The following is a 27,887-nucleotide window of genomic DNA, read 5'->3' as shown; positions in this document are numbered from 1 at the left end:
AATAAAAATGGACCAGGGCTGACACCTGGTTATAAACACAGGAAGGATTCCAAAGTAGTAATCGCAAATCGGCAGAAAAAAACCCAACCGGCATCTTCAAGAAACGCAATGACCTCCAGTAAAGTTGAACTGCCAGGAGAGGTGAAGAACGACCCGGCTGCGCTCATGGCATCTCTTCATCTGGTGCCCTCACCGGTACCCAATCCTGAAATCAAGTACACTAAGGTTCGTGAGACTTTTCACAACTTTTTTTCAAGAATCATTAAATTGCTTAAACTGGAAATGCAAACTTCGATTAGATGACACGTTCGATCTGTTGTGACTGCGCGCAAACAGATCACTGGTAAAGAAGCGCAACGTGTTGCTACCGTGGCATTGATAACAGGCTCGTACCTATACATTTAAACCGAATGTAGCCTACCAGTATTGATCTTAAGATATTGCGGCTCATATGTAGCCTACGGTAGATGGTGACTTGATCATGAGGCTCTGCGTATGCATTTGGTAACAAGTAGCAAGTTTTGGCTGTATGGAGTATTCTTTAGGTACGCAGTAGGCTATAACTGTGTGCTGTTTGCAGTATAGCCTATCGATTCTCCGTTTTATTCAAATCTAATAAACTGGCTATATTTGTGTCTATATAAAGAGTGTGAAAGTCTAGATAAGCTGCCTGTTAGGCTATATAATACAGAGGGGCATCGATCATGAAAGTTTTCTCGATCTTGATAGTGACAATTGTGAGTCCATAGAGCTTTAATAATCTTATTTAAACCGGTTAAGAAGTTTTGCCTTGAACTGAACTGGTTGTCATTATTTACGACTTTACTTTAACCCTTTCGCACGTGAGTTTAAAATATTCTAGCTGAGCCCCCAGCGTGAGTTTTTTTAGGCGACCGTTATTTTAAAATGTATCGCCTTATTGTTTCCATGGCGACGCGTCATGCTTGTCATGTGACACAACGCAGCCACAATAGATCTGTATGACACATGGATCGCTTTTATTTCTTTTTTCCTGTTTTATTCAAAATATTCACAAACATGCTCACTATATTATGAAATATCTGATATTCCGATTCTGAAATATGTGCAATTAAATCTATTTGGTAGTTTAAACACTTTTATATCGACCGTGTTAGTTGATCTATACCGGGTGATGGGCGCCGCCATGTTAGTTCGCGCTGAATCCGAGCTGTAGGATTTACAACACGCAAATTCATCCTCTCCTCCCGAAACACGTTAAAGTAGGTCTCCGGTAAACTGGGAGAAGAGCAGAGTAAACTTTATAGTTACCTACACAATCTGTATATGATATCAATAAAAACATGTCGTCAGATTATATTTGTAAGGATCATTATTGCCGTTTCCATAGACATCAGCGTGCATTTTACAAACTGTAAATGTATGGTTTTGCTAGTACTTATGTGTATTTAAACGTCTGAAACCTAAAATAAGTAGTATATGGTTGAAAACAATGAATATTTGTGATAATATGACAAGCGCTTGGCGCGTCCTATCTGGCTCTGCGCCAGGCAAAGCGGATTTAAATTCAGCAGTTCAGATGACGTGACGCACTGAAAGTTCTAATCACACCGGTGTGATCGTATGCGTCAAAGGGTTAAATTATAGGCATTTCGGTGCGCGTTAGAGATCCGCCTCTCTCTCCTTTGAATTCTGTGGTACAGTCTATAGTTCAGCTTAGTATCTAAATGAATCATAATTTCTTTATGTTGTGGACAAAAAAAAAAAAAAATCACCAACACGCCATATGTTCTTTATTGTGATCACAGCGCAACTACTTTACCTCAAGCCGGATCATGTGTATGAAATTTATGGACACTTGTTTTAAATGCAAGTGTTATGGGATACAACCCAGAAGATTTAAAACAGAAACTTTCTACAACTCTAAAATTGCAGGGTTGGTAACAAGTATAGCCTATTATAATGACAAGAAGGCAAAGTATGCCATGTCAAAGTCGGCTTTCACATTCATTTTTAGACATTAATTTTGGACTTATTCAGATGTAATGAAGTTTCAGCACTATTATATGATTTCAATGTAGTCATCTTATATTAATCTCTCTGAAAATGACAAAGAAGTGCTGAATCATTCCATAAAATGATTATAAAATATAATCTTTCTTGTTTTGTTTGGTAAGGTCATCTTAAATTATGCCTGTTTTGACAGTAATAATTTTATTGCTGTGAGGTGAGAGCAGTGTTCGAACTATACCGTGGACTTTGGGGCTGTCTTTGAGTTCACATGAACAACGGTTAAAGTTACTCGTCGTCAGGCTACAGAAGAATACCATAATTCCTCCGTTCAATTAGGCCTAAGACATCGAGAGTCACGCAGACCTATAACAACCCAGCCACAACACTTAATTGCGAATAACATGCCTTAACACAGAATCGACCACAGAGTCCAGCGTTTATATTTTTTCTACGAATCTTTGGGTTAACATGTACTAAACATGAGTGGAATTTGCACCGCAGCGCCCCCACACCTTGATGCTCATGACAAGAATAGCATGTATAGTTATCTTTATTGAAGTGAATTAGGTTTAAATCGCCGTCATGCATGGATGAATGATATTTTTGCAATTTTACACATAATAATCCACGATGATCACATTACACAAAACTGAAATTGCACGTCAAAATAACACATTGTCAGTATTATTTGAGACCCCCCAAAATTTCACAAATCCCGTTTTCAGGGGAGCCCATGTCTTATTAAGGGGAGCCGAGCTCCCCCTAGCTCCCCCGTAGTTCGCACCCTGGGTGAGAGAATAAAGTCAAAGTGCAGTGCAGGCCAATTATCACTGTGGTAAAGAGAGTAAAGTTCAGCCAGAGCAAGAGCTGGAGACACCTGTGACATACACACCCTGCGTCTCCTGCTCTCATTGCAAACCTGCTTTCAGAAACACATGGGAGTGTGAGAAGGATTCATCCTTAGGAATTTGTGTACTGGTTGTATGGGTGTGTGGGGGGTTTCAGTTTGGGCATTATTGATGTGAACTCCCTTCACACCCTTTTCCATCTCCCTCTTTCTCTCTTTCTCTTGGTCTCTTTCTCTCTATCCCCACCCCCCTCTCACTTTTGATTTTGTGTGCCTGGTGCAGCGCAGCACAGCCTCTGATGTAACAGTCCAAATACGCCCAATCAATACTATTCTTTCAAAAGTAGTCAATGCAGAGCCAGGTTTTTATTATTTGTGTAGGTCTGAGGTTAACCCATTTCAGCGAAACTCCATGGAGACTTCTAAAGTTGTCTTCTGTGCTGTTAATGAGCAGTGCTTTATGCCAGAGACGCTGAGTCATTAATGGGCGTACTTAACATCTCATTCCTCTATCACTGTCAACTACTAATGTAAATACTGAATCACATCCAGTCTGGCATTTAAAGTAAAATAATTAATATCAAGCAGTGAAAGGGAGAGGTAGTGGCAAGTAATTCAGTTAGGTAATACAACAATCATTACAAAACATATTTTACAGCAATTAATGGTTTGTTGTACGTGAGTGTCTTGTTATCAGACACAGTCATAATATTTAGTATTTATTTATTATTACTTTTTATTATAATAATAAATATATCATGCAAAATGTTTCTATTATATTTTGATTTTTTTTTTTTATTATTTACTGAAAGCCTTATTTATAAGATTAACACTCAATATAATGAGTGCTGCAATTTTTATTTAGTTTTTTATTTGTTCACATGCTAAATCCAAATAATCTGAATAGTTAGGATTGTTCCTTGTACAGTGAAATGACAGTAAAATTGCTACAAGGTGGACTTTGTGCTCCCCACTAAACTTTTCACCCCACCAATTACATTTGTGCTTATTATGTGACAGTCACTACACCTGTATTTGTTACAGACTTGAGATTAACACACTGATAGGGAATTTATCTGCCCTGCCATTGAACATTTACGACTGAGCTTCCGCTTATCATGCCGATATTTCTCAAAGTCCTGTTGTTTGGTGCAGACACCTGAGCTCAGTACACTTTACAGTCTTACAGAATCTCCTCTTTACTCCACACAGCGTATAAAGAGTGTGTGTTTGACTGGTCACAGGAGAGCTAGTCTGCTGTAGGAGTTCTCTTTCTCTCTTTTTCTGTATGCTGGCCCACTGGCCTGATAATGGCACTAAGGAAGCCATAAATTTGTCTCCGGTGATGGCTGGTTATGGATGTTTTCTCTTCTTTTTTTCTCTTCGGATGGAAAAGAGAAAAAGAAAGGAAAGTATGTTGATAGTGTGAATCAGTGTAATTGATTAGGACCCGGGAGTCTTTTTGAAAGAGAGGTGTTGGATTCCAGCAGGCAGGGTGATGATTTGCTCACTCCATTCAGTTATAACACATAAGTGAAGCAGACTCTTGAGATTAGAACCTGGAAGAAGATAGGAAACAGGAGACAGGATATTACTCTCTCGCTTTCCCCTGTGCCACGCAACTGATAATTGCACATTTGGAATAGATGTGGTTTGCAGTAGGTGGAATTTATCGAGGATATTCAATAAATATTTATATATAGATAATCTTTGCATAGAATTCTGGGTTTTCTAATGAATGTGGTTTAGTTGTTCAAGGAATAATTGACTCAAAAATTAAAAATCTGTCATCATTTACTCACCTTTATGTCGTTCCAAACCTGTATGACATTCTTTTTTCTGTGGAACACAAAAGAAGATATTTTGAAGAATGTTTTTACAATAGATAAAGATAAAATATTTTTTGTCCATACAATGAAAGTTGGTGTGGTCCAAAATATCTTGATTTTTCCAAATATCTTGTTAAAGTACACTCTTAAAAATAAAGGTGCTTCAAAAGGTTCTTCACAGCGATGCCATAGAAGAACCATTTTTGGTTCCACAAAGAACCATTCAGTCAAAGGTTCTTTAAAGAACCATCTCTTTCTTACCTTTTTGTAATCTGAAGAACCTTCTTTCACCACAAAGAACCTTTTGTGAAACAGAAAGGTTCTTCAGATGTTAAAGGTTCTTTATGGAACCATTTAGACAAAAAGGTTCTTCTATGGCATCGTGAAGCACCTTTATTTTTAAGAGTGTAGGAGTGAGTAAATGATGACAGAATTTCCGTATTTGTCTGTGCATGTGTATGTTTCTCTATACTGAGAGCTTAATGGAGAAAAAGACACTTGATAGCCATTTGTTGGACATGTCTTTATATTATAAGGGCTTAAGCGTCCAGCCAGGACAGTAGTGTGCGCTGAAGTGAGGACTTTTGTAAGCTAATCTGGGAGACAGCTTGAGTGAATGAGGTAGGCCTCATCAATCCGTCAGTGCATGAGATAGTACAGATGGGAGTCAGGGGGGGTTTCTGCTCTAGAAGCTGTCCAGCAGGGTGTAATATATGGCTGTGTCTCACTGTTAGGGTCAGTGGCCCTGACTTACGAGAGTCTGTCCCATACCTCTGGAGTTTTTCACTTCAAAACCCACCATTTCTTCACATCAAACAGCGGCCAAAGTAGATCATACACTGAGAAGCTTGATTTATTGTAAGCAGCACAGTGAGGACTCTCTTTCTCTCACCCTCTTTTGCTTTGACTTATAATTTTTCCCCTTTCTTACTCTTGATCTTTTCTTCACATCTTCCTCATTGATTATCTTTGGCCTTTGCACTGTTTTTCTCCCTCAGGAAAAAAAAAAAGCTTGATTTGTCTTTGTATTATTAGCAATAGCATATTTGTTCTAGCTACTTTTTCTAAATTTAAGCACAGATATGCTAAACAAATATATTACAATTTATTATTATTTTTTGTTGTTAAAAGATTAACAGAACTTAAGAGGTAACACTTTATGGTTCAATTTGTTAAAGGAATAGTTCACAGAAATATGCAAATACTGTCATCATCCTCATTACTCTCCCTCATGTTATTCCAAATCTGTATGATTTTCCTTCTTTTGTAAAACATAAAAGAAGACAGGACTTGAGGTTGAACAGTTCATTTTTTAACAGCATTTATTAATCTAGATAATATATGGCAATTCATCTTTAATAATCTATAATATGGTATTCATAATTCTAAATCATAACTACATAAATATAATAAATTCATACTAAATGAATATAATACATATGCTATTGTTCATTGTTCAAAATAAATTTTTAACTATTGTTCATTTAAACTCTTAAGACATTTTAAAATTGTAAATGTAAAAATTAACATTAACCAAGTTTAATGAGTACTAAATATTGTTTATTGTTAGTTCATGATATCTACATTAACTAATGTTAATAAGTTGAACCTTATTGAAAAGTTTAATCACTTTAGACTAAAATTTTTACACTTTTAGTTTGTAATGCTAACTTAGATTGACGGTAGGGGTGTCTCTGTCAACCTGCACTGTAGAGTAACATATGTTGCACAATTTGACTCAATCTCAGTTGTGGTAATTGCAATGAATTACGTTACAGAAAAGAGAGAGTGAGAACATGACATGCAGTCTCACTTCCATGTTTTAAGCTCCCTCTTCTCCTGTAACATCAGTAATTCTCAACATCTTGAAGTGTGTCCAGTTACAGAGTGAAAGTGAGCTGCTCTAGAAAGGATATGAAGCTTCCTGTGCAGACTGAGACCCGGGCTGCAGGTGCCCTGTTAGGATCCGTCTGGCTCTGGAATCCTGGCCTGTTCCATGAAAACACAGATAAAGCGCACATAGAAAAGAGAATCTATTTACAATGGCCAAGAACTGTTTGCCATTAAATATCCCTCATGTGTCTGAGCCATTAGAAGGTGCTGGCGGCCAAACAGATGTTTCTCTGGCTGTAGCGTGAGCTTTGGCATCTTCTGTCCTCATTCCTGCTCCGCTTCCTTCTGCAGTTGTGCGAAGCCTCCAGAGAGCTTGCTGGGGCAGATGAGAAACGGATCAGCATTCTACAACTGCTAGAGTCATTCGAGTCACCCCCCAAAAAAGACTCTTCTCTACACTGTAAAAAAAATTCCGTAAAATTTTACGTAATTTTTACAGTCTTTTACCATTAAATTCACAGTCATTTTTTACAGTGTAGCTCTCCCAGAGGAACAAAGTCAACCTCTTGCTTTTGTGGCCGATAATCCTCTTTCCTGTGTGAAGTAATGCTGGTGATAAAGAATCTCAGCAATAAGGAGCATAAGCCTAGTGATGCTGTCATCCTACGCCATGGGTCTATCTTCCACAATCTGTTTATGATAGGCACTGCATATCTCACCATCTAATTAGCTTTGCAGACGAGCGCAGTCAGCACCGTGAGACTGACAGCTTGAATTAAAAAAAACATGGAGTAATTCTAAATGTTTGCAGCTGTCTTGTGCTGTGGCCTGCGCGTAAAATCTCAACCTATCCGCACTCTGTCTTATTTCGTAACAGCCTGTAGTACAATGTGTTAGTGTAGGATGAACTGCCAGTGCTTCTCTTTCGGTTTGTGTACTGCATCAAGTGGATGTTTTGTTTACAAGATAATACATTTTCTGGCCCCCTGCTGTTGTAAACAAAATCTAGTTGTCACAGCTTGGCGGTTAGTTTTTATACTCAACTCAAGTTTGAAAGTTCTTCCAGCACTGTGCCTCAAACAAACTCTATACTATATTTTTTTATGATAAATGATAAGAATTTAAGTAAAAACATTTTTTAAGTATATATATATATTTTTTTTTTTTCAATTTCAACAGGAAAGAAATGCTTAAGTAAAATTATATGTCATTTTAAGATGAATGCCATTTTCCTTAAATGTTACTTTGCTTTTGAATTTGTCTGCCAAAATCAAGCAAGTATAAATTGAAAGAAAGTATTAAACTGAGCATATTGCACCTTTTTTTAGTGATGTTCAAAACTTTGTTTATTAAAGTTCACCTCTTTAATAAAAATGTCCTAATAATACCCAGTATCCTGAAACCTGTCATAAGTAATTGTTAAACTTTAAATTCAACAAATATTATAGCTGTTTGACAATTGAATATAGTTGTTTATATTCTGTTTTGTCAACCATGTTTACACTTGAGTCAGGTTTGTCCCTATTTAGCAATGCTATAATTGAAATGTTTTTATGAAGTCTTCACAAGGACAAATATGGACCATAACTGTGTCTACACTGAAATGGAATCACTGGCATGTAAAGGTTAGCATAATTTGAGTTTATTTTGGCTTGTTAATTCACTCAAATGGACATCAAAGTTGGGAGATTTAAGTCATTGTGACCTGTGAGAACTGTATTGTTTACTTCAGGTGTTAAAATTTAATTTCTAACAAGAAAAAAAACATCTTTTAGCGAGAAGTATTCCGTTTAGATCGTAAAGTACAAATTCCCTGAAATAATGCTTAAGTGTAGTAATGAAGTACGATTACTCAAGTTCTTTACAGCCCTGCTGAAGCCTCCAGCAGGGTTACGGCAAAGAAGCGGTGATCAATATGAATTTTTGCACTTTTGCACTTGCGTTCTTATCCCTTTTCTTTAATCAAAGCCAAAGTATAAAGAAAGCTTGAGAGTTGATTTACTGCACCGGCCTGTCACTCTTTATCAACTTTCTCAATGGGAAGAGACAAAAGTCCGAGAGCCCCCAGAGCTCAGGAAGACTGGGCCAAATGGCCTCTAATGGTCGCCTTTTTCTAGTCGTGATTTAGATGGTGGCCCAGTCCGCTGCTCACCCAGCATTCCCCTCTCCTCCATTCCGGGGTGCTGTAAGTGTGGGGTTACGAAGAACATAAAGCTACCCACCGTCTGCATTCTTGCCCGGCCCACTGGCCTGTCACAGTCTGCTCCTGATTTAAGGCATTCCGCTACAGTGGCCTCTATAAATTTTAAAACTAATTCGCTCCTCTACCGGGCTTTCTGTTTTTGTAACAGGCCCTCGGCTCGACGAGGCCACTGACACTTTTATGAAGTGCTCCAAATGAGAGTCAGATTAAAGGTAGACCCCTTAATGCAGGAGGCCTGTGAGGAGCGAGCGAGGGGTGTCTGATGTAAATGTATCGGAGAGGAATCAGCATGGTGCAGACTGATACCTACCCTGACCAGGAGAGATTTATTCATGCCAGTTTTAGGGGAGACACAGAGTGGGAGCTTGAGCTGCCTCCATGTCAACTGGCATTTTATACCTGTCCTAAAGTAAACACGCCTCTTGGTTTACAGCCAATTAAATTGTACTTAAGCCTGTAAGTTTACATTAGTAAACATGTTGGAGAGTTTGAGGAGGCCCAGGGCCACGGTTCACTTTGAACCAGACGTCTTCCTCTCCCGGCCCACTGGCCTGTCACAGTCTGCTCCTGATTTAAGGCATTCCGCTACAGTGGCCTCTATAAATTTTAAAACTAATTCGCTCCTCTACCGGGCTTTCTGTTTTTGTAACAGGCCCTCGGCTCGACGAGGCCACTGACACTTTTATGAAGTGCTCCAAATGAGAGTCAGATTAAAGGTAGACCCCTTAATGCAGGAGGCCTGTGAGGAGCGAGCGAGGGGTGTCTGATGTAAATGTATCGGAGAGGAATCAGCATGGTGCAGACTGATACCTACCCTGACCAGGAGAGATTTATTCATGCCAGTTTTAGGGGAGACACAGAGTGGGAGCTTGAGCTGCCTCCATGTCAACTGGCATTTTATACCTGTCCTAAAGTAAACACGCCTCTTGGTTTACAGCCAATTAAATTGTACTTAAGCCTGTAAGTTTACATTAGTAAACATGTTGGAGAGTTTGAGGAGGCCCAGGGCCACGGTTCACTTTGAACCAGACGTCTTCCTCTATGCAGATGACATGAAGGGTAAATGTTTTTTACGTATGAGTAAATGTTGAGCTCAGAGCCAGCAGATGCTTTAACACCTTATCCTTCACCGGTTTGTTGAAGTCAGCTTAAGTACCATCTGTTTGCATAAGTCTTGAATATTGAAATCTCACTTGCCTTATTTGTATGTTGTGTGCTTTGAAAGCAATTTGTGTGCATAGAGAAAGATGTATTTTTCTTTTCTTCTTTGTCGAGCTTGAAAAATCCATCTTTTGGAATCTGAGGCGGTTGTTTTACGGGCCGCTTCTTTTAACGCATCACCAGAGCCAGAGTGCCGCCCGTGTTTTATGATCTCATAAACGAGCAGTGATGTTGTGAAATGTGTGTCTGTGTGTATCTCTGCATTTGTGTGTGTGTCTATGCACTTCTATCGGTGTGCGCATTTGTGTGTCTGATAGGGATTTATCTGTCCTTTCCCCTTTCCCCCACCTCTTTCTGTCTGGTTGCTGGATCACTCCCAAAAGAGTGATATTGGGCAGCCCTGCAATAGCACACGGTTCCCAGAGATTCCTCTCACACCACAACCATGAAACACACGGGGGGAGAAAGACTGTCTCTTTTAATTCTGTGCATCATCATGAAGTTACTAAATAACTCACTGTAATTCCTCCTGGGTCTAAAGAAGCACATTTTATGGGTGGTGTTTGACATATTCTGCATTAAAATTCTTAATTCTCATGCAAACAGTTGTCTTGTTTTGTTACATCAATTTTAAGTAGTGGTGGACGAAGTATCCAAATCATGTACATGAGTAAATGAAGACAGGCATATAGAATAGAGCTCATAGGTTTGAACTCTGGAGACTCGTTCCAATCAGTGTGATCTGATTCAGTAGTTTCAGCATATATGTACATGTTATTTTAGTATCATTGAGATACTATTATAGTTTTGAATAATATTTTGATTTTATTTTTACTTTTTTTATTTTAAGTTTTAGTAATTTTGTTGTGTTTCTGACTTTTTAAAAAGTTAACTTAGTAAAATAAAAAACTTAATAAAAAGCGTATATATAGTTACTGTCCACCACTGATTTTCAGTAAGTTTTTTATTTATATATTTATTCATTCATTCATTTTTGAAAGGGGGCCTAACTGTTTTAAAAACTAATCAGTATCTTTCCCTTCTCTCCCTGTAGATTTTTATTAATAACGAATGGCATGATTCTGTGAGCGGTAAGGTCTTCAGCACATACAACCCGGCCACAGGGGAGAAGATCTGCGATGTCCAGGAAGCAGATAAGGTGTGTGTGTGCTTTCTTAGCATGCTAGTGTGTTTGTCAGCAAAGTGTGTATTTGGTAATTGGTCAAACCATTGCCAGAAACAGGTTTGGCACAATTGCTCTGTTGGACTACATTTAGTCGTCCAGCACCGCTATTGTGCTTCTCACTTTCAGCCTTCACTCAGCATGAATAAGCATCCAGAATTGAAAGAGAGGGAGGGAGGGAAGTAGGGTCTGTAGTTCAGTCTAATGTGGTTGAGCAAGCTAGAGGCTGTAGTTCCTCTCTGTAAATCAGGCAGGAAGTGTGGAAAACCAGAATGTATACAGGAAATAAAGACCCCCTGAACATGCAACTGGGGAAATCATTGAGACTCATCCGGAATGAATGGATTTCATTTGTCCCAAAGGTGGACAAACACCTGTTCACAGGATAAGGTTTTATCATTAAGTGCTTTCCTCTCTCTCTCTGTTCGGTCCCCTCTCTTTGCCTTTCTGTTAGGCTGATGTGGACAAAGCCGTGAAGGCTGCGCGTTCGGCCTTCTCTCTGGGTTCAGTATGGAGGAAGATGGATGCATCTGAACGTGGGAAGCTGTTGTTCAAGCTAGCTGACCTGGTGGAAAGAGACAGAGCCTACCTTGCTGTGAGTACTTCATCCAACACTCTCGCCAGATGCAAATACTAAACCTCTACTCAAATGTGTGTAGGGGGGAACTTTCCTAATTTATCTTTTTGTTGTAACATGTTTGTTTTGTTTTTGCACTGAAATGTAGAGAATATATGTGGAATATACATTTTATTTAATAAATGTAAACTTTAATGTAAATATTTGGTATAATGCAGTGTTGGATATAATGCAGCCTTTACTTCTGGCCCACGACCCTCAGTCAGGTTTGATTTTTGGCCCTTCTTAGTAAAACGTTTGTGCACCTCTGCTATTTATATTCTGTAACACTTACAGTTAGGTTCAATTCACCAACATTAGTTAATGCATTGGGTGTCATGAACAATAATGAACAATACTTTTAACAGCTAGGTTAATGCTCGTTTCTGCATGTTCTAATACATTTTTAACATTTAAAGTTGTATAATTTAATATTAATGTATTAAGAACAACAGTGAATTAACAATGAATAACAGTGTATTTACAAAATGAACTTTAAAGGGGTGGTTGATTGCGATGTCACTTTTTTAACGTTAGTTAGTGTGTAATGTTGCTGTTTGAGCATAAACAATATCTGCAAAGTTACGAAGCTGAAAGTTCAATGCAAACGGAAATATCGTCTTTTAAAATTCTGGCAGTTTAATGCCTACAAAAACGGCTGGTAGGGACTACAACAAGTTACTTCCCAGGTTCGTGACATCACAAACCCAGATAAACCCCGCCCTCAGGAAAAGGCAGCAAAGGGGGCGAGGTGCAGTTGCTGTACTGTATTAAAGCTTTAATCAGGATAAAACCGTATATTAAAAGCTAACATAAGCAGTAGCATTTACAAATAACAGCGTATCTGAAAGGATGAGACAAGAACAAACAAAAAACATAGGCCTACCATTAAAAGCCGTGCTTGCACAGGTTCTGCACGATCTTCTTCAATAATATCCTCTGCTTTTCAATCGGGCTCAAACTGATAAGCGATATTAACAAAGCTGTTGTTTACAATACAACCGGAGCACATGCCGCCGAGGTGAGGAGCGGGACGCTTAGACGCGCATACAGATGATTACATGAACACATTATATGTAAAATTTACATCAAAATAACAGAAATATACAGTATATATAGGGAGAGAGAGAGAGAGTTGGATTTTCTTTTTTAATTTTCGGTAGCACTTTATTTTGATGGTCCCTTTTGAACATTCTGTTGACAATAAGAAATGTTGCACCTACATGTCTACTAACTGTGTTGCTTAATAAAGTAACTCTTTATGGTCATGGTCTCCCAACAGACATTCTACTGACTATAAGTAACTTTGCAAGTACATGTCAGCTTATTCTAACCCTAACCCTACCAGTCTACTAATACTCTAATGAGAGTTAGTAGACATGTAGGTGCAATATTACTTATAGTCAACAGAATGTGTTATTTCTAACCCCTCCTCTATCTGTCATTGATCATCAAACAGGTAGTCCTGTCCTATTGGCAAAGGTCCAATTTTCTACACTTTTTTGTTTTTTTTGCTCTTTACAGACTGTAGTGCTGTCACAAATGTATGTTTTATTACTCAGGACTATTCCAGTGTTATCCATCAGATAGAAACTGTAAGTCAACAGAATGTGTTAAAGGGACCATCAAAATAAAGTGAAACCAAAGTTGATAATAAATACATGTAAATATTTTTTTAAACTTCATTTTAATTTAAAATGTTACCATTTCTAAAGATGCACCAATATTTTCAAAAACAATGTTTGTTTATAAGTAGGTTTTCTAAACCCTCCTCTATCTGTCATTGATCATCAAACAGGTAGTCCTGTCCTATTGGCAAAGGTCCAATTTTCTACACGCAGGTTTTAAAGATCCTGCATCATGTTTTTTGATTTTTTTAATATATATTTAATAACTGGTTTTGTAAGTACTGCTCAGTTAGAACCAAGAAGCCTGACCCGTGCTTTCTTGTTAACATCAGTCTTGACTCCCTCATAACTATTACCTTCACTCATGAACCAGCGGTCATCTTGCCAGACTTAAACCATGTCTCATTCTAGTCAGTGCCAGTTTTTGGTGAGTGAGAATCAGATTTAACAGGACAAAGCCATCTGAGCAGACAAAGACGCTCACAACAATAAGCAAGTGTCTAATGAGTGGGCCTGTCTGTCTGCCTCAGACTTGTTGAAGCTTCATGACAGGAGCCGTAGGAGTTGTTGTTTTTCGAACAATTTTGATTTGCCCTGCAAATGTTTGAAACCCATGATGATGACAACACCGAGTTGAAACACATGACCTTTGGGCGCTAACGATCACTTAGGTTAAGAGCGAAACGTAAAAGAGAGGTATTGTTCCTTTCTATGACGTGCTTTTATCTCTGGCGTTCTTCCGCCTTGGACATCTGCGTTTACTTCCCACTCATGGAGATGTGTCTAAAGAGACAGATTCAGAAACAAAAGTGCTATGTTTGTCTTTGTGCGTGCAACTCTCCGAAGCCTGCTGTAGCCATTTTGAGTAAATCTCTTTCATGTTACAGTTTAGACTTTGTGTTAAATGGACTGAAACAACAGATTTTCTCCATCCAGCTCTGAACAAGTGTCAGAGCGTATTGCTTTGAAAGAGAAATGCGTCGTCCATGTGGTTGCGATCACTCCTTATATCAATCTAATCCCACGTCGATAAGAAATCATGGCTGGCTGACATAAAGATAACAAAGGCAGGTCTCTGGTGATGGCTGTATTAGTATCATGTTTCCTAGGGGAGCGGGGGGTCAGGTTTAATCTCTATGATTGATTTTTCATCACACACCCACACTCTCATCTTCCTTCTCTCCTCCCAGACCCTGGAGTCTCTGGACACTGGGAAACCTTTCCTCTCCTCGTTCTTTGTGGACCTTCAGGGAACCATTAAAACGTTTCGATATTTTGCTGGATGGGCAGATAAGATCCACGGTTCCACGATTCCAACTGGTAAGCTGATGCTCATCCTGTCATAAACCCTCACCATAGAATTAGGCAGCATGCAATTTTTGAAGGGTTAGCTTGGATGCAAAGTTTCACCTCACAGTAAACAGGCGCTCACAAACAGAAATAAGGAAAGCAGCATATATATAAACTATATATATATAATTTTTTTTAATTAAATTTTATTAAACCATCCTTTTAATACTAATAATTATGTGTAAACAATATTGGCTGGGGAACCAATAAGTTTTTTCCCTATAAAAATTAATAAAATAAAACCCTTTGTATAAATCCTTACACATAATTTTTCTACGTGTAATTGTATGCCTTTTAATGTATATGTGCACTACCATTAAAAAAGTTTGGGGTCAGTAAGGTTTATTTTTAAAATAAATCCTGTTTTTTTTTACTTTATATTTATCAAAGAATGCTGAAAATAAATCTTAACACAGTTTCCACAAAAATACTAAGCAACCGTTTTCAACATTGGTAATGTTAAGAAATATTTCTTAAGCGTTCTTCTTAAAATTTAATTGACAATATAACTGTTTTTACTGTATTTTTGATCAAATAATTCAGCCTTGGTGAGCATATAAAACTTATGTCAAAATCATTAAAAAAGTGTATATTCATTATTAAATTTCACATACAGTATTGTGGTTGGTTTGTTATATATCCAAAATCACATAATGTCACTGATATAAACTGTATGATTATGAAAGCTGGTGACACAGCAATGCAGCAATGGAGAGCATGGAAGTACAGGCGCACTGGGCTGGAAACTGTCATTATGTGAATGCAGACCAGACCTTTAGGTGCAGGCCCATCCTAGACATTTTAGGAAGTTTGACCTTGAGCAGAGAGACCACAGCTCTAAGCCAGGGTAGAGCTGTGTTTTCTCTGAGGCCTGCAGGAGATGTTGTGGGGTTATGAAGGTGCACTGAGGGTAAACAGAGGAGGTCCCGTAACAGTTATAAATCTGAGTGCTAATGGCCGCCCTCCTGTGGAGTGCTGCCCTCAATGGAGCACAGTGACAGCTACAGGGCCGGGGGGCACTACGGGGCACGGGGGGGCACTGGGGGTCTGTTCTGGCTAATTTAGTTGTTTGAAAGGAACGCGGCAGGGAGCCTGGAGACTACGGGACATCAGTAGACTTGCAGCTCTGATGTCACAGTGCAGCCATTAGTGTGCAAGTATGTGTGCGCGGGGGAGATTGTGGAGCCGCCCTTCAGGGCCCCCCTGTCACATGGGCCACATGGGATAGAGGGAATCGAGAGAGGTGTCCACCGTCGGGCGTCCGTGTAATTATTGTGCATTCCAGCGCAGTCTGTCACCATTTCTCTCTGATTGGCTCATGCTCTAATATTTACTCTTATACTGTCCTATACGGTCCTTCATATAACTCACACACTCCAGTCACTCTTGTATTTGATAATGTCTCCCTCATATTAACTCTCTCATCTTACACAAACAAGCACCCATGCTGCTGCATGCTGTTATTATACGATTTTCACAGCAGGAGAAATAAAAATGAAGAATGGAGGGGAAAAGAACTGTAAATCCCCCTGCCAGTGCTGGAGCTCAGCACTGGGCCTTTGTTGTGTTGCTAAACCAAACTTGCATAGTGAGAACTCACAGTGATTCGCTTTATTGTAACAGTTATAAATCTGAGTGCTAATGGCCGCCCTCCTGTGGAGTGCTGCCCTCAATGGAGCACAGTGACAGCTACAGGGCCGGGGGGCACTACGGGGCACGGGGGGGCACTGGGGGTCTGTTCTGGCTAATTTAGTTGTTTGAAAGGAACGCGGCAGGGAGCCTGGAGACTACGGGACATCAGTAGACTTGCAGCTCTGATGTCACAGTGCAGCCATTAGTGTGCAAGTATGTGTGCGCGGGGGAGATTGTGGAGCCGCCCTTCAGGGCCCCCCTGTCACATGGGCCACATGGGATAGAGGGAATCGAGAGAGGTGTCCACCGTCGGGCGTCCGTGTAATTATTGTGCATTCCAGCGCAGTCTGTCACCATTTCTCTCTGATTGGCTCATGCTCTAATATTTACTCTTATACTGTCCTATACGGTCCTTCATATAACTCACACACTCCAGTCACTCTTGTATTTGATAATGTCTCCCTCATATTAACTCTCTCATCTTACACAAACAAGCACCCATGCTGCTGCATGCTGTTATTATACGATTTTCACAGCAGGAGAAATAAAAATGAAGAATGGAGGGGAAAAGAACTGTAAATCCCCCTGCCAGTGCTGGAGCTCAGCACTGGGCCTTTGTTGTGTTGCTAAACCAAACTTGCATAGTGAGAACTCACAGTGATTCGCTTTATTTCATTTCCAATCTCATCCATAATAGAATTACAGCACAAACAAACAGAATGTGTGTTTTTGGCCTTCTCTTATCTGGCCACCAAGTGAGATGAATCACTGGCATGCCTCTCGTCCAGATGCTTTAGGCCAACTGCATCTTTCCACAGCGAGGGATGGAGTGATCACACTCTTTTCCATGTTGCTGGGTCTTTTGTAGACAGTGGTATTATCTAAGCTCTTTCGACTGAAAAGTCTTGTTAGTAAAAATGTCAGCTAATGTGATCTTTTCTGTATTATGTCATTTATTTTCACCTTTTATTTCATTTGAATAGACTTTGTTTATTTTCTAAGCACAAGTATAAAGGGTATTTGACACCATACTCTGGTTTTTTGTTTTTTCTGTCACACAGATGGAGAATATTTCACTCTTACCAGACATGAGCCCATTGGAGTTTGTGGACAGATCGTTCCTGTGAGTGTTTTGGCCCTAATTTTCCTTAATATACTTTGCTTAAAATTTCTCTGCCATCTCCACAGTCCTTAATGGGGAGGTATTTGAACCCCTTAGTGAAGATGACAGGCTTATTGAGGTTTTAGTTTTTGGGGAAGCCCTCTTTTCCTTAAAGTCGGCATGAAATTGAAATTCTGTCTTTTAAATTCATGTTATTGATCTTGTTGTGAATGATCCATCCATGCATATTATTTTTGGCCCTGTAATTTTTAGTCAAAATGTCATAACTCAATCTTCCAGTGAAACAACAGTCTTCTTTTTGGTGACATTTGATGGAATCCTCCAATCATTTATTCTGCTTTAACCCTTCCCCTTTTTATAAACTTCTGCAAGCTTGCATTCAGATCTGCATCCGTCCAGTCAACAAGCGATAGACTGAACCAAGTCCTCACCCTAATTCATTTCACTCAGATGTACATCACAATACTGCAGAAAGCATCTTCAACTATTTCCATATCACTGTAGCTTTAAAATATATTGCACAGGTTACTAGAAGTGTTTGAGGTTCTTATTAGTCTCTGTATGGTTGGCTACAAACAGACTGGCAGGAGGAGGTTATGGCCTGTGCCAGTGAGGCAGAAAAAGGAACTGAGAAATAATGAAGCAGGGGTGAGTAGGAGGTATACTTGAAGGACAGAATTAGAAACAAGGAAGCAAAAAAAAAAAAAAAAGATTGTGACAATGAAGACCGTGCTTGCCACTCTAGACCTCATGATATGAGAAATGACTTGTTTCCAGCAAGGCACACCAAATATTCCACTAAAATCTGGTCCATCTAGCAGGTCTTTGAGCATTGTAGGAGAATGAAAGTTACTGAGCCTAAGTGTTACAGAAGATTGTGTGACTCGTTCAGTTTCCAAATGAATGTGCAGGAGTCTGAAATCATTAGTGAAGGAGTTATGCTCTCAAGAAACAAAGATATGAGGTTGTCTGAACGAGCTCCCACAGTAAGTTCCTGACCTATGTCTGTACAGTGGAACTTCCCCCTGGTGATGACAGCATGGAAATTGGGGCCAGCGCTGAGCTGTGGGAACACTGTTGTCCTGAAACCTGCTGAGCAGACCCCTCTCACCTGCCTCTACATTGGTGCTCTGATCAAAGAGGTACAGCAAAATGATTTTACAACATTGTTGTGAATGAAGGGATAAAGTATTATCCATTCTGACCGCATCATATTCATAATACAGCAGTAAAATGATACAAAGTGATACAAAAGCAACATCAACACACATTCATGCAAATGAGTGATATTTCATCATTTGTTCCCCACTGCACCCAGACCTTTGTTGCCTCTCTTGGATTAAGAGGCCCATTTTCTTCTCTTCCTTTTGATGTTCTGTCCATCCTCTCATCCACAGAGCCTGTAGGGATGTCGGGGTGGGTCTGGATTCCCCCTCCACGGCCTGTGGTGTTCTTGGCTCAGTTCTCATCTAAAGTTTTTTCCTCTCATACTGTTTTCACAGGCTGGGTTTCCACCGGGAGTCGTCAATATTTTGCCAGGCTACGGGCCAACCGCGGGAGCCGCGATCGCTTCACACATGGGCATAGACAAAGTGGCGTTCACAGGATCGACTGAGGTAATTTTCCTATCAGCAGAATGGAAGAATCACACCCTCTCCCCTCATCCTCCTTTCCGCCGGTTTGTCATAGGCCTTGTCCCGAATGACGCTCTTGATGTGGACTTGTAGTCTTGGTCTTCATTCAGGCATCAGTGAAGTCCACAAGACGTTTGACTATTTAGGCGTTTTAATCCATGTTGCAAAGTGCGGACTTGTAAGAGTCATTTGGAACCACTGGGATGTGCAAAAATTGTACCTTTAAGAGTACAACTGCTTGTCACTGGGAAAGTACCCTTAAAGGGACAACGTTGTACCTTATTTATGCCTAAAGGGTTCATAGTAGTACCTTAAAGGCCCCAATATACTCATGACTAAAATCTTTTTCGTTCTTCACTTTACTCTTGTCTGACCTCAGCGGACTCAACAGAAGAAATGCACTGGAGATTTTCACGTCAAAACAGCGCACCTCTTACGTAATCGTCAGATGGTAGTTTGAAGGTGTTTCCCAGCCAGAGCTTTGGCAAGCTGTTTCAAACTCCTAAAACGAACTCCATTTTGGCCTGATTTTGTTTGATATTACATCACACCAGTTGGTTCTTCAATTCCACTTGATGTATATTGGGGCCTTTAGGGTACATATTACTACTTTTGTCATTTTAAGAGTACTGCCCCTTGTGACAAGCTACTGTAGCCCTATAGGTACAATTTTTGCAGTTTATTTCTGACAGTGAAGGGTTAGTGAATTTGTACCCCATTACTGTGGGTGATTATAATGAGAAGCCTGAGGAAGTTGTGTTTATAGGGGGGTCTGTCTGCTGTCTCATACTACACACACTCTCACACCCAGGAATGCTTAGCGGACCACCTGGCTTTCCAAAATTGTTTCTAATAAACAGGTTTTAGGTGGAAGTGGGAATGAAATGTTAATCCACAGGTGGTCTTCATGTACTGTTAATGTCGTGCCAGTCTGGTTGGACACCTGAGTTCATTTACGCTTTATAAGTGTCCTGTGCATACTGTATAATGACTACCCTTTCTATTGAGCTCCATGCATCAGACATTAGACAGCTACATTGTGGCCCCGGAGGAAAAATTACTCTTTGAAGCCAACTGTATAAATTTAATAGAAAGCCAGGGACTGAAAATAGGCACCGTGTTAGGCACAGAGAACTTAGCGCTTGAAAACAGGCCTCACTGACGGCGACATAACTCTGCTGTGACAGCGTATTTTAAACAGTGATTATTTCTAGCTACACTTGCCTCGCTGGTAAGAACCCTTAAGCCCTTTATTCAATTACAGCCTTTCATAAATCGAAATATTTCAGTGTATGTTTTGATCTGTTCTTACACATGCAGCATGTGTTTTGTTATTAATTGAGGTGAATTTTGTGATTTAGAATAGACAGAGCTAAAGCTTATGATGCCATTAGCTTCACCGGAAAAGTGAGTTTACATGCCTAGTTATAATCGAGTTACAGCAGGTTTTACGTAGTGGAGCAACAGTCTTCATCTGTCTGACCAAGAATACATGAATATATGAAGGATTAAATACACAAATTCTCTTCACAAAAAGAAAAAAGCACATGATGCATACAACCACGTTATCTGGGTCTGTTAGTCTGGCTTTGCAAAAACCAAACTGTAATGATTTCAGTTATTTACTGAACTTTTAAAGTGCATGTACACTGCCGTTCGAAAGTTTGGGGTCAGTAAATTATTTTAAAGAAATTAATTATTTAGCAAGAATACATAAACTGCTCAAAATGACAGTAAAGACATTTACAATGTGACCAAAAAATTATATTTCAAATAATTGCTTAAAATAAATAAATAAATATTGAACTTTCTATTCATCAGCGTTTCCACAAACATTTTAAGAAGCACAACTGTTTTCAACATTGATGATAATAATAATAGTAATAATAACAATAAACTAATAATTTAGTTTCTTGAGCAATAAATAAGCATAAATTCTGAAGGATCATGTGACATTAAAGATATAGAGGTAATGGCTGCTGAAAATTCAGTTTTGCCGTCACAGGAATACATTGCATTTAAAAATATATTAATATAGAAAACAATTATGGTAAATTGTAATATTTCACAATATTGTTTCACTGTGTTTTTGATCAAATAAATACAGCCTGGGTGCTCATAAAAGAATACTTTCAAAAATATTACAAACTCTTACCGACCTCAAACTTTTGAACGGTAGTGTAAATGTACTTCATGTTTATCTTTATTGTTAAAGAAACAGAGAATTGTGTGTGTGTGTGTGTGTGGGGGGGTCTGTATGTGGACATAAGACTTCTCACACAAACAGAAGTGTTGTTTCAACTGAAAACAAACTAGCTTGTGTCCTTGAAAAGCACTTGTTGAAATGCAACAGATGTTTCTTTTTGTGGGAAATGACAGTTAAGTAATTTCCCAGTTCTCGGCTATTTTGATGACTGCGATGACTATTTCTTTCCTTTAAATCAAAATGTCATTGATAAAACAAGAATGCAGTGACTGAGAAAGAAACATCAACAGGCCACACAAATCCTCAGATGATCATAGCGTCACACTGAAAAAAGCACAATCAACCTTTTTTTTTTTAAGTGGTTTCAAAAATTTTATACATTTATTATTATTTTTATTATTATTTATTATTAATATTAATAATAACAACAATATATATTGTAGTATACACAAATTAAGGTCATGACTGCAGACAAACCAGGTGTAACTAAACATTGCGGCACTAGTAACTTAACATTTTGTGACAACAGCTCAGCTGTTTTTAAGCAACTTTTTCCAATGAATTAGCACTACACAAAATTAGTTCATTAGAATGAATTGGTTAATTTGGACAATTCTTGTAAATTAACTGATTCGTGTCCCTACATGGCAATTTTAGTTTTTTCCCCCCACTTTTTATAACCTTTTTTATATACATTAGTGAATACTATATTTGTATTTAGTGTAAATGTATCAGTTCAAGTTAAGATATTATTCATTTATTCATTCAAAAACAGAAAAAAGTGTTAATTATGAATTATAGGATATCATTGGATAGTTCTACACTACGTAGTCAGGATTTTTTTTTTATTATTATTATAAATTAATACTTTCAATGATGCATGTAATTGATCAAAAGTGACATCCAAAGACTGTTATAAAAGATTTGTATTTCAAATAAATGCTGTTTTTTATCTTCCTATTAATCAGTTTCCACAATAGTATCAAGCAGCACAACAGTTTTAAACTGTGGTAATATTAGCATATTAGCATCATTTCTGAAAGATCATGTGACACTGAAGACTGAAGTAATGGCTGCTGAAAATCATAAAAATAAATAGCATTTTAATGTGTACTGAAATAGAAAAGTTACTTTAAATTGTAATAATATTACTATTTTTACAGTATTTTTTGATAAAATAAATGCAGTCTTGGTGACACTATAATACTTATAATACTCTTCATTCAAAAACAAAAAATCTTACCGACCCCAAACTATTGAGCAGCAGTTGTGTATATTTAAAAAGGCACTGCCACCTTAAGTAGCTTCAATGTTAGTAGCTTATAGTGTAGCTGACCACTTTTTCAAAAGAATAGCTTTACTACAGCGTACCTACTTCAAATTATGATGATCTTGTAGCTTGAAAAACTAAAGTAGCCTCCAAAACTGAGACCAGCACTCATATAGGTATAGTATCTGTGAGAGGTAGGCATTTACATTCGTGCAAAGAGCCCAGCTTCCATTTTTCCACTGAGCGAGAGTGTCAGAGGGAACTGAGGAGGATTGTTTTCCCTTCGTCTTCTCCCCTCTCCCTTTCTCTTTCCTCTATCTGATGGAAAACAGATTCACTGTCAGTAAGTATGTTTTGCGGAAAGGAAAAATGTACAAATGTTTGTTTATGGTTAGGAGTGCTGCTCGCCAGCCTCTAAAGCACTGAGCTGGCTGTGAAGAGTGAGACGGTCTTTCTCACACACACACACACACACGTGCAGTTAGAAAAGAATAGTTTGACGTGAGCATAATGTTCTCTGTGATGTGAAGCAAAGCCCCGGACAGCAGCTGTGCGATGTCTGCAGTGCTAACACAGGCCTGAACAGCCTGTAAGATGAGAGCCAGTCCACCGCTAATGTGAAACTTTAGGTGAAAAGAAGTGTGAAATACAGTTGGAAGAGAACAGATTCAGGGAAGAGCAGCAAAGGACATGAAATTATGAAACAGTAGACTCCTGTTAAAAAAAGAAACATGCTCCTTAAGCTCAGAGAAACCAAAACCAGACCAATAATCACTACATATGCTTTCATTTGTGCACTAACAAAGCCAATAAATGCATTTCAAGGATCTTATTTCACTGTTATTTTGTGGCTCCAAACAGTGTTGAGCATCCTACACAAACCTGCGGTCAGTTCTTCCTGTTCTCGATTAACCGACAGATACTGTTGTGTGTTGGACATTCCATTCTCTCTGGCCGCCACCGTATGCACAGATATTTAAGATATGTGAGCCGAATCTCATGGGCCTGATAATGGTGCTGGTGCTGGTTGCCTTGCTGAAGAGGGGCTTCTCATGCAGCAGGATTTATTAATGACAGCATCCCACTGATGTTGAGATTTAGTAAGGCTCCTCTGTGAAGTCCTGCTGATTAAAGTGGCTCTTCTCTCTCTCTACAGGTAGGCAAGCTGATCCAAGAAGCAGCAGGAAAGAGCAATCTGAAGAGAGTCACGCTAGAGCTTGGGGGAAAGAGTCCCAACATCATTTTTGCAGATGCTGATTGTAAGTATTCAGACGCTGTTTTACGGCTGCCCTCCTGTTGTCCCGCTGCAACAGTTTGTGCACAGGTGCTACTCTCTCTGTGTCACTGGACATCAAAGACCTTCAGGGATCTTTTAGAGCTGCGTCTGGGCAAAAAACTGAGTGTCTTGTGTTTCCGAGAGGCCCATATTCATGCAAATGAGCTTATCTCACTTCCTAAACCCTTGATCCTTATTGTCTCGAAGTAGCCCACCAAACCAAGGCAGAAGTCAGAGCTTTTAAATGTTTTCAGCAGCCGTGAGCACGGCTACCCAGCACTGGGTTGTATTTAACCCAGCATTTTTTAGAGTGTACTTTTAATTGATTAAAAGAGACAGTAAAGACATTTATAATGTTACAAAAGATTTCTCTTTCCAATAAATGCTGTTCCTTTTTATTCATCACAAAATCCTGGGGAAAAACGCATCACTGTTTCCACAAAAATATTAAGCAGCAACATAATATAACATGATAATAATAAGAAATGTTTCTTGAGCAACACATCAGCATATTAGAACGCTTTCTGAAGGATCATGTGACAATGAAGACTGAAGTAATGACTGCTGAAAATTCAGCTTTGCCCGTGCATGAATACATTCAATTTGTAATCATATTAAAATAGAAAACATTTTAAATTGTAATAATATTTCACAGTATTACTGTTTTTACTATATTTTGTAATCAAATAAATGAAGCCTTAGCGCATAAGAGACTGCTTTCATTAACATTAAACATTTAAAATCTTAACAACTCCAAACTTTTGCATGGTAGTGTATAATATATATGTGACCCTGGACCACAAAACCAGTCTTAAGTCGCTGGGGTATATTTGTAGCAATAGCCAAAAATACATTTGCATGGGTCAAAATGATAGATTTTTCTTTTATGCCAAAAATCATTAGGATATTAAATAAAGAACATGTTCCTTGAAGATATTTTGTAAATTTCCTACTGTAAATATATCCAAACTTAATTTTTGATTAGCAATATGCATTGCTAAGGACTTCATTCGGACAACTTTAAAGGTGATTTTCTCAATATTTAGATTTTTTTTTTTTGCACCCTCAGATTCCAGATTTTCAAATAGTTGTATATCGGCCAAATATTGTCCTATCCTAACAAACCATACATCAATGGAAAGCTTATTTATTCAGCTTGACCCTTATTACTGGTTATTTGTGGTCCAGGGTCATATATCTAAAGGAATATTTTTACAATAATATCTTACAATATTATCTCAAAATACATGTCATGTTATTAAACGAAATGTGAGTGCCATCAGAATTGAAACAAAAATCTGTACAATGAAACATTAATAATCAAACAAGACATTATCTGCATAATCTACCCAATTTATTATTTTTAAAATGTCTATGCCTGTTCCAGTTGTCAGAGTAAATAAAGACAGGATTCAGTAGTTGATCATCTCTGTGTTGACTGTGACAGGTGAGTGTAGAGCAGCAGAGACGTGTACTGGAGCTGATTCAGAGCGGCATCACTGAGGGAGCTAAACTGGAGTGTGGCGGCAAAGCTCCCCTTTCTAAAGGCTTCTTTGTGGAGCCCACAGTCTTTTCTGATGTACAGGACCACATGCGCATTGCCAAGGAGGAGGTAAGCATTCTTGATCTCTGAATAATGAATCTAATTTCAAATGTTTAAATACTGAGTCAAAGTATTATAATAAAAAAGCAACAACTTTGTTTTAGATATTTGGGCCAGTTCAGCAGATCATGAAGTTTAAAACTATTGAAGAAGTGATTGAGAGAGCCAACAACACAGAATATGGTCTGGTAGCAGCGGTCTTCACCACAGACCTCAACAAGGCCATGAATGTCTCTGCAGCTCTGCAGGCCGGCACTGTCTGGTAAGAGTTATATCACATCAACAGATCCTCACACAAAATAAAACACAAATGCCATCCACTTGTTTTGTTTTTGGCCGTAATATCATTGAGTTATATGCACACCTTAATGTGCGCACTGCAAAAAAGATTTTTCAAACAAGTATTTTTTGTCTTGTGTTTCATTGAAATATCCAAACATTCTTAAATCAAGATACATTTACTTGAGAAGCAAAATGGCATAAGACATACAGTCTTGTTTTCTAAAAGATTTTTCAAAATTAAATGACTTCATGCTTGTTTTTTGTTTTATTTTTCTTACCCCATTGGTAGAACAAGACTTGATAGTACATTTTCTTCTTAACCTGTTTGTGACACACAACAACTCAAACAAAAACAAAAAGCTAAACATATCACATATCTTTGGAAAGCTGAGATTCTTGTGATTCGAATGATCACAATCATTTTTAACCATTGTGTTGTCCAGCTAATAGCTCCCAGCTATATTCATCTGCAGAAATCTGTTTACAAAAAAAAAAAAAAAAAAAATGTAGGCGGAATGTTTTTTTCCTTTTTCAGTGTGTTCAAAGTTCTATTACTCAATACCAAGGTTTCTTCAACCTCAGAGTATCACCTTTCAAAAGAGACCAAAACCATGCATTTACTCCAAATGGTTCAAGAACAGCATGCAATTTACTTTGGGTATGCCTTTTTTTTAGGCGTTTTAGGCTAATTTTACAGGAATGCTAAGGGGATAATTTAAGAATGTTCAGATATTTGTACTGTAAGACAAAAATGCTGAGCAAGAAAATACGTTTTTGCAGTGTAGTCACATTTATTTAAATCCAGTGATTTAAAAAGGAATCCACATGATCTGTAATTTTGTGTGAGGCGAATGAACTGAAATCCTGTGACTGCACTTTTCCACATAGAAAAAGTTCATGAAATCACGAAGATTGTGAGATGTATTTTTTTGTTGTGCAGGATCAACTGTTATAATGCCATGAGCTGCCAGTGTCCTTTTGGAGGATTCAAAATGTCCGGCAATGGTCGTGAACTGTAAGTGCATTTTAAAATGATATAACATCACAATCGCATATTCCATACATTTGTGTTTACATTAACATCATTGTTCTCCATTTTCCAGGGGTGAGATCGGACTGAAAGAGTATACAGAGGTGAAAACCATTACAATGAAGATGTCAGGGAAGAAATCCTAAAGCACAAATATGTACGTTCCTAACAGCGGGAAGTCTTCCTTTGAGGTTAACCACTAGCCATTATCCTTTGGTTGTCTATAGTGGTAGAACACCACACACAGTAACCACCCATCACTTCTGCATTGGAGCACCTCTTCTCCTGCATCCTCATAGGCTGCCCTTCATCTCCATCCCGCGTCCACTAGCAGCTCCACATCCACGGCCACAATTAACCGCCTACACCCATTCCAGCTGTGACCTCCTTTCGCCGGCTCCACTAACCATACTAAAGCACTCGGAGTCCTGGTGAAAGAGGGCTACGCTTTTGACCACTGCACCAGCAATGTGCAGACACTAACAGACTACGACCACTCTCTCTGATGATCTCCCACGTCAAGTGTTTTTTTACACACCACATGGCTAAAGGAGGTCTGAGGGGTACCATTCTCAAACCTCATAATTAACTTGCCTTTCCACTGGGTAGAAATCTAGTAGGCATATTAGTTTTTACTAAGACCACTGAAGCTCTCTATCTCAGAAAAAAAAGATGTTTTCTTTGAATGAGTATTAATTCTAAAATGTGTGTAATTGCTTTGTATTTTTATTTTTCATTTCATTGTTTGATTGTTTTACTTTGTATAACTTTGTCGATGTCTTGACCAATGTAAACAAAAATGATTTACCTCAAAAATAAAAAAAGAAGAAAAAATCTTTGGTGTGTATTTTCGACAAATGATTTTTCATTGATGCCCATTTATTGTTAGGTTTAAAGAATTATGTACTATGAATATAGAAGTTAAGGTATAGAGTAATTTCTTCATTAAAATGTCTTCTCTTGAAGGTGATTTTCTAGTTCTAGATTTATGACTGGAAAGTTGACTGAGGGAAAAAATCATTAGTAAAAGAGGGGGGGAAAATCCCTGTACAGAGATCCTTTGCAAGATGCATTTTTGCTTCAGTTGTTGCATTTTTCATATGACTCTGAGTATTCAGATTTATGTCAAACAGGGTGAGAACAGACTGCGTCAGAGATTGTTTGGTAAGAGCTCTTCAGATATGATCCA

General features: G+C 38.5%; 1 protein-coding gene across 1 annotated transcript; it reads left to right on the top strand.

The window, feature by feature from the left end:
• Positions 1–27,360, top strand: LOC107741429 (retinal dehydrogenase 2-like). Its single transcript, XM_016554153.1, has 12 exons — positions 1–225; positions 10,920–11,024; positions 11,503–11,643; positions 14,483–14,612; positions 17,336–17,397; positions 18,411–18,539; positions 18,900–19,013; positions 23,664–23,831; positions 25,231–25,395; positions 25,491–25,648; positions 26,609–26,683; positions 26,772–27,360. Exons 1-12 carry the CDS (start codon positions 109–111, stop codon positions 26,842–26,844), a joined length of 1,437 nt encoding a protein of 478 aa, XP_016409639.1. The 5' UTR covers positions 1–108; the 3' UTR covers positions 26,845–27,360.
• The last annotated feature ends 527 nt before the right edge of the window (positions 27,361–27,887 follow it).

The sequence above is a fragment of the Sinocyclocheilus rhinocerous genome, unplaced genomic scaffold (assembly GCF_001515625.1).
Source record: "Sinocyclocheilus rhinocerous isolate Xijiao unplaced genomic scaffold, SAMN03320098_v1.1 scaffold1007, whole genome shotgun sequence".
In the NCBI taxonomy this organism is placed as follows: Eukaryota; Metazoa; Chordata; class Actinopteri; order Cypriniformes; family Cyprinidae; genus Sinocyclocheilus; species Sinocyclocheilus rhinocerous.
The sequence above is the reverse complement of the archived record's forward strand: the minus strand, read 5'-3'. Positions and strand labels throughout refer to the sequence as shown.